The sequence below is a fragment of the Penicillium angulare genome, assembly GCF_028827245.1.
Source record: "Penicillium angulare strain IBT 27051 chromosome Unknown utg000004l_segment0_segment0, whole genome shotgun sequence".
Classification (NCBI taxonomy): domain Eukaryota; kingdom Fungi; phylum Ascomycota; class Eurotiomycetes; order Eurotiales; family Aspergillaceae; genus Penicillium; species Penicillium angulare.
In genome coordinates, this window is record NW_026623163.1 from 2,593,328 (window position 1) to 2,606,935 (window position 13,608).

Below are 13,608 nucleotides of genomic sequence, written 5' to 3' on the forward strand. Positions count from 1 at the left end.
TCCTAGCCGCATCCATCCATCACATGGGTTTTCCTTTTGACTAGGATCTAAGGCCCTAGAGAAAGAAAGATGGCATTTCGTCTATGAATTTATTACTCTACATCATTATGATGCTTTTGTCTTCCAGCATAGGATGTTTGTATAATGGGGTACATCTCAGCGTTACTTAACATATGTCGGTTTTCAAGTTGAACCATGCTATTCCACGACCAATACATTTTCAACTTAAATCATTTGAAATTTTGAGTCTCAATTATCGCCTATTCGCTGTATTGTATGTTTTCTCTTATTTTATTGATTAGGGGACCTTTTACCAGCCTGGGTCAAATATCACTATCATGGCAATGTATACACTTGTTGGCCCTTCGTCCCGACATCATGTTCCGGGCATAGTATGTATATAGGCCATATGAAGTAACAACCCGAATGGTTCACACATGCATTCAGTATGAGCACCAAGAATCATGATGCACAATTAAAGATAGAGTTCCAGGGTATCTAGCTGGCCGATCGATGGTGGCTGTAGATGACGGCTGGATAATCTAGTTCCAAATCGAGATATCGTTCAATGTTGTCAACTGCACCATTATGCATCACCCCCGGAAAGAACACTTACCGAACACCCACTTTGGAAAATTAATGTCATTGAGAACATTCATTGACAACCATAAGCAATAGATGTATTGATAGGTCACCTGCCGGCTTCAAGGGATCGGTATCGCCAGCCTCGGTCCGCTCGCGAGCCTATTGGACCAATGAACAACTTGAACACATACATGGACTTGCCACATATATAAAAAGTAGTAGTATTTACCTATATAACAACACAAACCCCGGTCCTGAATTAAAATACTCGGACCCCACTCAATCTACACGTGCAGTATTCAAGTTCACAGTTGAAAACAAACCAACAAAATGTCTTCAACAGCAGTAGAGACCAAGACAACAACCAACAACACCACAACAAAAAGAGGCCGCTACGGCCTCTATAACACTCCCCTCCTAGAATCAAACGCCATGCGCAAAATAGTAGCAGAACAATGCTCTATGAACCCCGGCAAAGCAGCCGTCCTCCTCCAAATATCCGCAAAAGGCATCGGCAAAGGCGTCTCAGACCACAGCAGCTTCACAAAGCGACCTATCGAACGCGCCCGTAGAAGTTTAGTCTACATCTACGGCATGAGTTTTGGTACAGAATCCGAGCGCCAAAGAATAACAGACGCCACACATCGCGCCCACATGCGCGTTAAAGGAACCGACTACGACGCCGACGATATCCAGCTCCAACTCTGGGTAGCAGCTACAATCTACTGGTCCATGGTATTAGGATACGAGGAAATCTACGGCGCAATGGAAGACGAGTTCGCCGATCAAGTCTATAAGGAGTTTTCCGTTATGGCGACTGGTTTACGTGTAGAGGCGGGGCTTTGGCCAGCTGATAGGGAGAGTTTCGCAATTTATTGGGAGAAGATGATTGCCGAGTTGGAGGTTACTGATGAAGCGAGGGCTGTTGCGAGAGATGTTATGTATTCTGGTGTTAATATGCCATGGGGGTTTTGGATATTGGCTAAGCTTCTTGGGCCTATGCAGAGGATTGCTACGGTTGAGTATTTGCCTGAGAGAATTCGGGATCAGCTTGGTTTTCCGTCAACGGTTTATACGAGGACGATGTATTGGGTTAAGGTTGGTGTTGATAGGGTTGTTTATCCTTTGTTGCCGGAGGGTGTGAGACATTTTTCGAAGATTTATCATATGGCTGATTTTCGGGATCGGTTGGCTAAGGGGACCAGGTTGTGATAGGCTTCAAATGCTGCTTGTTGATGGCAGAGCTACCACTGGTGGTAGCATTGACTTGGATAGTATTAAGGAAGAAGGAACTTTGAATGTGATTGGATTTGATCTATGTGTATAGGTTTACTAGTACTACTATCTCATGTTTTCGTGTTTTATACTAGATTGTTGAAGGTGTATATAGCCAATAGTCTTTGCAGTAATATGACTGAAATATAGTATATCCACCTGTCCTTATTCGGCGAGTCCTCTAACTATTAATATTTAAGCAGACCGGTATATTGAATTTATACTTTTTTGCAATAGTCTTCGCTAGTTTGGTCATTCTATGATCTAGATACCGATCTGTTTGATTGAATCTGGATGGGACGGAAACCTCAGTGAGAAGCGGGGATAAATACAATTGATAAACTATCTTTAGTATAGACCAGTGCACTTTTGACATATGCTGTACATATACACGATACATCTGTGCATCACCAGGTTTTTTTATGTGTCTTGTGTTAACATTCAAAGGTTGAGAATACCCCGAGGGAAGCGGGGCGTCGCCCCACGCAGAGCCGCCTCGCCCCAATATTTACCCCGTAAAATAGGCCATCTACCCTTGAGGCAGGCTACGAAAACTTGAAATTTAATTCAATCACATGAGGCTTTGAGGCGTGGCGGATAAGCATTGACATTTCGCGCAAGCAGTTTATTGAGCGGGAACTTTCCTGAGAAGTAACATTCTGGTGCCTCTTTGGGAACGACGCTCTACACTGATGGACATGTTTCCAGTACTTTTGCCTTTTGAGATATTAGTTGACAAACTTGAGTCTGATTAGAGCTTGGTATAGCTCGAAGGAGTGTAAAGTGATATGTATATTGAGCTTCTCTTTCTTTCTTCCCCAAATGGTCATATTCATAGCTGCGGTGTTGCCAGCTGATCAAAATTTGCGGGAAATAGCAATATCTAAATGGTATGTCTACCAGTGACTGGAAGTAGTAGGGTTCATAAATATGAAAATATTATAGGTACCCTCAAAAGAACCTTGAAATTATACCCGTGGACAATTATCGTGATACAAGTACAGGTATAGATGGGTAGCGACCTCGGGGGTGGGGGGCTTCCAAGTTGAGTCCCATATTAAAAGTAAAATTACGTTAGGACGGAGAATTCAGACGGCAGTAATTAACCGGCTACGTTGTTGCATTTACAATTTCAGGAGACCGAGTCACATTTTGGAAAAAATTTCATGACGAACGAATTTCAGCTCAGGTATGCGCCGCACGACGCTTCCCTCTAAAGTAGCGGGACACACCAATCCCGAAAACAAAACGCCTGCAATAATTTTTTGTATGCGCACAAGTCACCATTGCATACGAATGTTACCTCACAAGCACATGAGTCGAACTCCCCACCCTGGTCTGGCGGTGAGGACCATAAGCAAGGGTGAAAAGTCAAGGTTCGTAGAGTAGTATTTCAGAGCGGTCGAGGTAACAAGGAGAAAAAGGGTATCGATATCAATTACAAGATGGAGTTCAAATCGCAAAACGGATGATCTACAATTCAAGTAGATCAAACTGTTTCACAGATTCGGGATTCCAAGATACCAGGGTAGATCGGATGAAGAGGGGGGAGATAAACCACCATGGGTTAGGATGTAGATGCGCGAGATAAGGATGAAGCGATAAGGCGATCAGCTAAGCAGGACGAGAATAACGGAGTCACCGCGAAGGAACCTAAAGTTAATGATTAGTAAGAAAGACCTCATATATAGAAAGCATGAAAAGACGGTATGTGCGATATCCACCAAGGAAAAAAAGCAATACTGTCCTATATCCAAGTCAAGTGCACGTACATCTTGCTAATGAAGCGATCCTTGTTGACACCCTTGCCCTTGCTACCCTTTGGCTTCTCGGTCCACATCTCTTTAACATTCTCCAGGACCATGTTGCAGTGTCGGTCAAAGGCCTTGACACGGGCTAACAGCTTGCGGTTGTTGCGGCAGGAGATCAGCACCTGGGTGTGCGAGCGGGTGGCGGTCTGCAGGAGGGACAGCGGGCCAGCGGTGAGCTCGTGCTCCTCAACAAGAGCGACCTCATATTCTCTGGTGGGTTGCGATGCAAGATTAGTCTTTCGGATTCATGTATGTCTTTTAGATCGCGCATGCATCGGAATGTGAGTAGGAGGGACGATCGGAGGATTGCGGTGACCCCGCACTCATTATTTGTCCAGGATTAGGCAGCAGCACATGGCGAGAAAAAAACAGGGGAAATAAAGATATTCATCGGAACAGGCGCGGGCAATTCGAGGGATGGGGTCTGGGAAAGGAACGTACGTGAGCTCGGCCTTAGGCTTGTTGAGCAGGTCTCTGTGAGAAGATTGGGTCAGCTGAGGAACAATGTCTAAATCGATGACTCATTCGGGTGTCACATACTGGATCTTAGGGTCGGGAGCTGTCGACATGGTGGGTGGGATGTGGGAGATATAAAAGGGCCGTGGAGGTCCTCGCCGATGCGCAAGATACTGAAAGGTGAGCAGGTTCAACTGTCACGTGATATAAAGATAAGTTGGTGCCTGACAGATAAGGCGACACGGCACGAGATCTATGACCGCGGCTTGCTCGCGATTGGCTGCGTCACGTCGCGTACACGCTTGTTTAGGGATCAGCGGATAGCTTCAACCCGCGCATGCAAGGTCTTCTCTTAAAGTCTCCCCCCAACCTCCTCTCACCTCCTGCAGATGCAGCTCGCTCTCTCTCCTCTTTTCTACCCTTCGTGTCAAAAAGAAGAAAAATTGAAATAGAAAACTCTTTTCTATCCTTTTTATTTTCCTGATTGGGAATTCTCCTTCCATTACGAGCAACGAACTGCAACTCCCTTCCCTAGGATCGACCCGACCAACATTCCAGTCCTGCAGACACTACTGTGCAATCTGCATAATCTGTACATTCTCCCGGTCGACCAGATATTTGATCGATATGCTTGGCTATTAGATTTGCTCGCTACTACCTCACTTAGACCTTTTCAAGGGCTACTGTGGAGTAACCGAAATCGTTTTTGACCGACATCCTGTCAACAACCTTCGATCCCCCACCTCCCCTGCGTATCGACGTCTTTCCTTATCTTCTCGCAATTCTCCCCACCTCCTTTCTTATAGTCTCATCCTCAATTCGTCCCAAATCGACCCTTTCGGCTCTCCCGAAAACTGTACATGGTGACAATCCGAATTTGATGAGATGGATACTCAGGACGGAATCAGCGTCCGCCCTATGAGGCGTATGGCTCCTTTATCTGCAAAATGACACTCGGATTCATACTAATAACTAAAATTTGTGGTATTTATAGTGAAGGTTTTATACACCTTTGATAATGAAAACAAAACCAATTGTCTTGCTCGCTGGCCTCATGTTCTTGAAATTCAGACAGCCCACCTCGACGAAAACACAGCGGTCGGGGTTATCGAGCTGAAGACATGTATACAAGCAATTGTTTCAGCAAGGTTTGACTCTCTTCCTAATCAATGATGACTTGAATGCTTATTTTTCTCAAGTCCTGAGTTAGTGGCACAGCTTGGAAAAGACTACACAGTGTACGCATACGACTACTCAGAGTATGAGACCCCTCTAGTGGGACAAGGAATGCTGTCGTGGGTCCTGGCCTCCTCATCTCCAACGCCAGAAGCGCCCGCCCATCAGTCGAAAACCATGGTTACAGGTCGGGTATGTAAAAATCCATTGGGCCTCTTTTCGAAAGGTGCTGGCGCCCAGGAAACTTTGGAAGTCAAGCTGCGGTTAGTGCCTGTTCCGACTGTCATGCAAAGCCAATATCTCGACAGCATGCAAAAGTACCGAGACCTCAGCAATATGATTCCCCACGACTTCGACGCACAATCCTGGACGAATTTTCTTCGACAAAATCCGGCACTCATGGACGCCGCCCGCAATCAGTCACAAGATCGGATGAACGCTAGCTCTCCGATGGGTGGATCTGGGATTGAAAGGTTTCATCAGATTCTAAGCGAAGGCGCCACCCCGAGGGAATTTTCGGGATATGAACGAAATGAGCCAATGCGGTCGATTTCACCTACACAATCCTTTGGTGCGCCCAGCAGAGTAGCAACGCCTGGTGCTCACACTCCAATGCAACATCCACAGCCTCACTCAAGACAGCAATTTAATCAAAGCAGTGATATGATCAGACCGTCTTCAAGTGCTTCCAACCGAGATGATGACTTTCAGACCCAACGATGCCACTCGCGAAGAGACTCTATTCAATCTGGCTATGCCAGCGGAGGCGATGATCCAATGGATCCTCAACCACGCAAGAGAGCCAAGGTCTACCAAGCAAGCTGGCCTGGCAAGTCTGACATGAACATTGAAAGACAGCCTAGCTCTTTGCGGGTGGCAGCTAGCACTGCAGCATCTGTTCGAATCCACCGTCCAACACCAGTCAACCCTGCCATCGCTGCAGAGCAGTCACTTGAGGAACCAGTTCGTCCCCCAACCCCAATCATGCGGCCTGGTAATGGACCCCGTCGTCCGCGCCTTCCCGCAAGCTTGCTACGAGAGTTTTCGGTTACTTCGTACACAACTCCATACCTTCACAGCGACGATATCGCTACAGATCAAACCGGCCAATCACCTGAAGAGTCTCGTTATCAAGGCTTGTTTGAGCCTCCATTCACGATGCCTTCGTCTCCTCCAATCATGGATGCACGATTTGCAGCGAAGTCTAGTCCTGTTCTACCTCCTATCGGATTGGACACAGACTCCGGTTTCATGAGTGGCGGCTTGGAAGATTTTCTGGACTCGGAGGCTGTTACACCCATTGAGGGGGGACAAAGAGCCGAGTCACAAGGTATTACTGACGCCAACCGTTCTCGACCAGTTCGCTCTGCTGTGCAGATCAATTCCCCCGCTAGCGTAGCGGGCACAGTAGTTGATAAGCAGGCCGCCTCCACAGCTCCGGTGGAGACCCCGAAGGAACAATTTTCAAGACAATCACTACCACCACAACCACGTCCAATTTCTTCTGCTGGGTCAAGACCTGCTTCACGGAATAGTGTGCGGTTGGCGCCTAAACCAATGCCAACTGAAAATGCTCCAGTGGTATCCAATGTTCCCGCGAGTGATCCTGTTGCTCCCTCGTGCCCCCCTCTTCAACATTCTCAGACTTGGCCTGGGCCGATGAGTGATGTTATTCTCATCGATCCATCATCAAAATCGTCAAAGCGTCGCAGTTCTGCCAAGAAGAGAGCTAAAATCATCCAAGATCGTTTAGAGGAGGCGATTAAATCCGGCGAGGCACCTCCATTCTGCGAGAATTGTGGCTGCATCGAGACGCCCAGCTGGCGCCGGGCATGGTCCCTAGAAGTCGAGGGTGACGAAGAAGCGGCGAAGGAAAGGATGAAGGACAGCACTATGCTCTTTTACTTGGCCTTGGATCGGGATTCGGAAGGTGCAATGACCAAGTTCAAAATTTATCAAAAGTCACCGCATAAATGGGGAGATGAAGGCTGGACCCAAGTTCTACTTTGCAATCCTTGTGGACTTTGGCTTCACAAATTCAAGGTCATGCGCCCCGAGGAGATGTGGAACAAGTCAAACCAGGATGGCACCGAGCCGAGGAAGAAGCGTCCTGTGAGAAACCGAAGAAATGGCGGCCCACTATCAAACCCATCCACAAGGACTCGCAGCCAGGCACTATTTAGCATGACAACAGCATCCTCCCCTGCCCCTACGGAGGCCTCCTCTGTCCAACCTGATGAAGGTGCCACCCCCCAGGTTGATAACACTCCCGGTCAGGAAGTAGACCAAGAGCAAGAACAAGATGACGAGGATGGTGAGCCTCCCAGTAAACGCCGTCGGGCCAACAGCGCCGAACCTCCGCGATCAACTGAAAGTGCCAAAGCCCGCTGGGATCACGACGATGCTTTAGAAGCCCTTCAACGTGCGATCCAGTCTAGCCCGGCAAGGAACATGTCAACCTCCAAAACTCCTGCGTCTGAAGAGCCAACTATGACCCCCAAGCCCCTACGACGGGCCTTGTTCACATCTTCTCGAAACGATAGTCCTTTGAAAGAGATGGATGCATCAAAGGTGAATAGCTGCTCTCCTAGACGCAGCCCTCGATTCACCTCTCGCAGTGAGAAACGGTCCTTGGACAAAGAGAATCAAGAGCCTACGCCTCGTGATGACCTCGATGATTTGTTTGAAAGCCCTTCTATGGACTTTGGTATGCCTATCAGCCCAACTCCCCGTCGACGCCAACCAGGTCGTTCGAATGCCATGCATGAGCGACGACTCTCGCTACCTTGCGAGTCGCCATCTAGCAACCGACACAAAGACGTCAGAGGATCCACGCCTTCAACTCGTCTCACTGCAGAACGCCTACAACGTATCCAGGAAGCTCAAGGCTCGCCGGAGGCAAGTCCTCGACAGCAAAGAGCTACTCACAAGCATGACACCGCCTCAGCTGTCTTGTCTCATGAAGAAATGCAATCGGAAGCCTTTCAATCTCTGGATGGCATGATCCTCGATATATTCGATGATGCTCCTGGACAGGCCGACTTTTTCCAGTTCTCTGGGTCAAAGGATGAAGGCCATAACTGGGTGGATTGGCTTCCAACCGACTATGTCTCTCCCAGCGGCTCGGAAAGCAATGGCGATGCTGACGAAGACTTAATCAATGCCATTCTTTCTGATCCTACCGTCCTTAAGGAGAATCTTCACAATTCGGCATTTAATCCTTTTGTTTTTGCTGATTCTCAGGTTCCTGACTCGGGGTTTTTCAGCTCCGATGCTCTTCAGACAGAACCCGCAGATGTACCCAAGCCTCAATCTGCCAATGATCAATCTGTTGTTACGAAGGAAGCTTCTCCTGCCGCATAAGCTGTCTTTTTGCCATGGTCTGAACCTTGTGTTTGTTTTGTTTTGTTTTTGTTTTTTCTTTATATTTTATCGCTTCCCCTTTTATCTCTTTTTTTTTTTTGCTCTTTAGCGACGGCGTTACGGATGGTCGATACACGATTTTCTTTATTATCTCCACATACCGATCCTTTATTGACTTGAAAGTCACTTTGTGTCCCCCTCTGCTGATTTATATCCCTGTTTTGCTCTTGTTCCGAATTATGACCCGACGCATCCATACATGGACTGCTACGCTCTATCTCTGCCACTTGTGCATGAGTCATTGCTATTGTTATTGCACGAGTTGCAATCGAAATATTTAGCTTGTTGTATTCATGCAACCAACCTCCTATTCCAAAAGAATTGAAATTCGAACTCAGCCTTAGCCTCCGAATTTCCTTAAACCCCTTAGAATTTCTTAAGAACTCGTGCCTGGATACATGGACCATTTGTCGCATGATTAAATCCTTCAAGATTACATTAATGCCGATTACTCTACACGAAAACAGGGCTAAGCCAGGTCAAAAATACAGAACAATTGCGACAGCAAAAAATTGATCATAACATCGTAGAATATGCAAAATCGGTGGTAGGTCCTGCAACCCAATAGAAACAGACAATCTCAACATATATCCACTTCCAGTACATTCATCTCATTGGAGCCTTCATAAAAGTACCATCGACTTCGTTTTGCTTTTCCTTGCTTCCTTCTTCCATATTATTCACACGATGATCAACATTTTAATTAGCAGGAGCATCGTAGAAAATAGTCTTGATGCGGTGTGTGGCATCAACAAGGCTCTCCCAAATTTTGTAATCTAAGGAAAATCAAATCAGTCATTATGATCCTACCAACGAATGGAGAAAAGGGACTTACCACAATCCGCAGGGTTTCCCCAGTCACTCGTTCCAAGAACACGGAGTCCCAACTGCGAAGATCTTTATCAGCACAATTATTTTTGTTTATGTGTTTTCTTTTCCATTTCAACAGCAACGGTCAAGTCTGCGCAATTATTCTGCGCGGATGGATGTAAATGGAGCACATACCCCGCCTTCAACATTCACAACCTTCCCTACGACCTCAACGAGCTTTCCCATCTGCAAGTGATCGTCCGGTGTCAAGATAATTGTCACTTCGCCATGGGTACCACACGCGATCTTTGCGGTCTCGCCCTGGAGTTCGCTGACGGTACCGAGGATGCGGACGGTGTGCGGTGTCTTCGCAGCGTTCTGCTGGAAGTTGGCGAGGTGCTGGGGAAGGACTCGGGGCGATTGCATAGACATATTGGACGGTTATGTTGTAGTATCCCTGGCTTTTGTAATTGGCAATAGGAACGGAGTGGGCAGTGGCGGGGTTGAGTGAAGGATGTCGAGGAGAGGGCTCGATCGGTTTCGCCGATTAGACGCGTAGATGGGACGCGTGAGCACGTGACCGTAGTTTAAATTAATAATTAATTGCTGGATAGATCTATGAAATTCTATTTTGTTTATTAAACTATATTGAATCCATAATAGTATTTAACGGCAAAATAAATGGCTCTATTTTAAAATAAACAGAATGAAGTAAGAAAAAATCTGGTAGTATCTAACTAGTAAGGCTTTGTTTCCCGACCTTCAACTTCAAGTTGAAGTTCAAGTTGGAAGTACAGTATGATCACACCTTCAAGTTCTAGCATAATTCCTTGAACTTGAAAGTCTCTTAGATCGATTTCAAGTTCAACCTTGGAAGTTCCATCCATACTGAAAACTTGAGTTTAATGATGGTGGATAGTCCGTAAATGTTCAATTTTTTATCTATGCATAATTAAATTAGGAATATTGGGGTTCGATAGGTGAATCACGATGACTTGATGGAACTTGAAAAAATAACTTTGTGTAGGAATCTACAATGTTGGAAGAGAACGTTTAAACAAATTAAATGTAGTACTTAGGTAGAAAGCCTTTCTCAAAACCTAAGCGTTCAATATATAAGTTGACTAAACAATATCACCTGGATACTAAGAGTAGACTTCGGGGGCAAGACGACTTGAACAGGGAAAGATAACATTTTCATCTTGTTTGTCCACTGTAATAGTAATAGAACACACACACGTGGACAGGGCTATTACACTTCAAAGTTTCAAGTTATATACTCTCAACCAAAGTGAATAATCCTAGTTTTGTCATATACTAATTTCGACCAGACCGCTTCTCCAAGAGCCATATTCTAGCCATAGGGGACTCGGATGAGGAAGGGACAGTGAAAGAGAGAAAGTGGACCTATATATGGAAGAAAATGTGAAACGAAAAAATAAATCAATTTTATTGCGATTGAAGAAGTCACATAAATCACTTGAGCCACCTGAATCCCGAATTTTCTGATACTAGTTTTTGCTCTTAAGCTGAGTATCCTTTGTCACTCGCTCCAGAGTATACTCTCCACACTTCTCCCCAGCTTTATTGTACATTATCAGGTCTAGGTTCTCACCATTCTCACTCCAGCCACCGTCAAACCAGTAATACTGTGGCACGTTAGAGTTCTCTTTGACTCTAGTCTTGAAGCTACGGCTGTCTGAATCCACGTGCATAAATGGGAAGATTCCGTGAAGTGCTTCATTTAAAACACCAGCTGCACTCTTGGTGAATGTTGCCAGGACATGAAGCGGCGATCCGTGAGTCTGGCCATCAGGAAAGACCACCCAGATATTTTCGTTGTTCGCATACTGGTAGTAGGAAAATTTGGCATGGTAGATGACGGACATGCCGCTGGAATTTTCATCCCCACGTTTGCGTTTACCAGTCTTCAACCCTCCAGCCATGTCTCCAAGAAGCTGAATAGAAGGAGAGAAGAAGTAATCACCGCCATTGGACTGGATAAAGGGAAGAAAGCTGGTTGTGGTGTTCTGGCCCTTGCCATCGACAAGGCTTGTGGTCAGGATTTTGTGTTTCGGCTTCTGAGGCCTCTTGACGAGTTGGCCCACGATAGCGTCTTGTCCCGGGTTGGTACCGCCAGTAAACTCGGTCTTGTCGGCTGGGAATGTATCCAAATTGATCCAGCCTTGGAGAAGATGTCAATGATTTGGTCCAAGTTATCTATTTCAATTGACTTACTTCTTTTCAGAAACTGAAAGCCGTTAGAAATACTGGACTGGTAGCATGTGAACATGAGACCTCGATCTTGCTCGGTCTCGGTCTCGGTCTTTCCGACTTCAGGTCCATAGGGGATACCGCGACGCATGATATCGTTCATATCTCTATCACTGACTATGGCTCGAGGCTTAGTCTTGCGCATGTGCGAAGCAAATGGGCAATTTTTGTGATCGTTCACGTTGTAGTTGAACTCGTTCATCCTTGCATTTTTGGGGCTGTCCACATCGGGGTACAGCTCAACAGGGGCCCCTATAACTCGTCTTAGTCTCTCAAAATGGAATCACACTACAACAGTGTAGCTTACCGCTTTTCCAACGTCCTACTAGCCGTGCTCCTAACTGGCCTTCAGTAAAATGAAGTTTAGGAGCCTCCTCTTTCAGGTACCTTCAATTATAGCGGTCAGGTTGTTATCCCAAATATGTGAGCACGAAAGTAGCTTACTTGTTGAACTCTGGTACAAGCTGTTTGAGTCTACGAATGACAAGGTAACTGCCATCCTTGGCCCAGCTGGGGTGCTGCAGCTTTTCCTCATTGTTCATATCTCCATCATGTCCAATGATAATGCGGCTATCATTGTTGAGTCAGTGAGTGTTATTTTTGAGTCAGTGAAAAACTTACCCAGGACGGCACATGTATTGGTAATTGCCATCTCCCTTCTTATTCTTCGTATCAAAGCTCGTCAACCGAGGCTGCGAAATGGCATCGAGGAAACCGAAGCTGTGATGACTTTAGATCAAAGGTGTTCCGATACGAAGGACTCGGAGACTTACTGCTCATGCTTCGCGTTATTACCAGGTCGCTCTCTACCGTCAAGAGTAATGATATGCTTGATTCCTTGAGCCGAGCTGAAGTAAGTTTCAGCCACCTCTGCGGTGGTCTCCTTGACCTTCGCTTCAGTCCCGCACACCATCACCACTCCATCAACACCACCATTTTCCGCTCTGAACTCTTTCATCCATTCCTCAATTTTATCCCTGCCCTCGTTTACCATATCGGCCTCCATACCCTTGCGAAACGGGTCATCCTTGAAGCCATCTTTGGACAGCTACGACAAAAGCCAAGATTCAGCACTGACTCGCAGCCATGAAGACCATTATGATTACTTACCTTTTGCATTCCCTTGAAGCTGAAAGCAATGTTCACTGCAGCTAGCTCATGCATGGTACCCGGTTGCGAGGTTTTAATCTCCAGTATGTCTTCCCTATTTTTTAGCGCGTCTCTGGAAGTCGCAATGACTTTATCGGCCACCAGGCTTCCGAGACTAGGCTTGAAAGCATTGACATCGGTGATCTGAAAGAACCAAAACTCTTGGTACTTTTTCGACAGACCAGGCCTAATGCAGGTAAGTATGGAATCTTGCAATGGTATGGAAAGAAGGCTAACCAGATATCGCCTTGGATATTGTCAAGATTAGGGGGTGTAGATTCAGCCATTTTGCAAAAGCGATTTCCTTAGGTATAGATCCAACAATAGGAAATACTAGATGCGGAATAGGATATCAAGTAAATGTCAATCTCTATTTTCTCGGACTTAGCCCTTATTTTATAGATTGATGTAAAACACTGGATATATGCTGTAACCTCTTTTGTATGGCACCCCACATGTCGTCAACGGCCAAAACATAATTTTTGTCTATGACATAGATGAATATATACAACCTTAATTTTGGCCCTTCACTACCTCAATTAGGAATGACTCTGCTTGCGGAAGGCCTTCAAGCTGATCATACATGGTAGATCTCTAATGTGTCCCGTATTGGTACATGGAGAGTAGTATCTATATCTCGGGGCTCTCA

At 46.0% G+C, this 13,608-nt stretch overlaps 5 protein-coding genes across 5 annotated transcripts; 2 read left to right on the forward strand and 3 right to left on the reverse strand.

Annotated features, from left to right (window-relative positions):
* Positions 1 to 915: 915 nt before the first annotated feature.
* On the forward strand, positions 916 to 1,797 carry N7478_004904 (oxygenase MpaB family protein; the record flags this gene model as incomplete). The annotated part of the gene is made up of 1 exon (XM_056921118.1): positions 916 to 1,797. The coding sequence occupies one exon, from the start codon at positions 916 to 918 to the stop codon at positions 1,795 to 1,797; it is 882 nt and encodes a 293-aa protein (XP_056779155.1).
* Positions 1,798 to 3,470: 1,673 nt separating this feature from the next.
* On the reverse strand, positions 3,471 to 4,240 carry N7478_004905 (mRNA splicing protein SMD2; the record flags this gene model as incomplete). Its single annotated transcript, XM_056921119.1, has 4 exons — positions 3,471 to 3,513; positions 3,633 to 3,881; positions 4,113 to 4,145; positions 4,212 to 4,240. 4 exons carry the CDS (start codon positions 4,238 to 4,240, stop codon positions 3,471 to 3,473), a joined length of 354 nt encoding a protein of 117 aa, XP_056779156.1.
* Positions 4,241 to 5,012: 772 nt separating this feature from the next.
* On the forward strand, positions 5,013 to 8,666 carry N7478_004906 (putative GATA transcription factor (Ams2); the record flags this gene model as incomplete). The annotated part of the gene is made up of 3 exons (XM_056921120.1): positions 5,013 to 5,052; positions 5,122 to 5,275; positions 5,327 to 8,666. 3 exons carry the CDS (start codon positions 5,013 to 5,015, stop codon positions 8,664 to 8,666), a joined length of 3,534 nt encoding a protein of 1,177 aa, XP_056779157.1.
* A 759-nt stretch (positions 8,667 to 9,425) lies between these two features.
* On the reverse strand, positions 9,426 to 9,968 carry N7478_004907 (putative ssDNA binding protein Ssb3; the record flags this gene model as incomplete). The annotated part of the gene is made up of 3 exons (XM_056921121.1): positions 9,426 to 9,502; positions 9,562 to 9,613; positions 9,732 to 9,968. 3 exons carry the CDS (start codon positions 9,966 to 9,968, stop codon positions 9,426 to 9,428), a joined length of 366 nt encoding a protein of 121 aa, XP_056779158.1.
* Positions 9,969 to 11,047: 1,079 nt separating this feature from the next.
* Positions 11,048 to 13,246, reverse strand: N7478_004908 (Dyp-type peroxidase; the record flags this gene model as incomplete). Its single annotated transcript, XM_056921122.1, has 8 exons — positions 11,048 to 11,721; positions 11,775 to 12,062; positions 12,118 to 12,197; positions 12,255 to 12,380; positions 12,432 to 12,530; positions 12,584 to 12,858; positions 12,921 to 13,146; positions 13,197 to 13,246. 8 exons carry the CDS (start codon positions 13,244 to 13,246, stop codon positions 11,048 to 11,050), a joined length of 1,818 nt encoding a protein of 605 aa, XP_056779159.1.
* Positions 13,247 to 13,608: the final 362 nt, after the last annotated feature.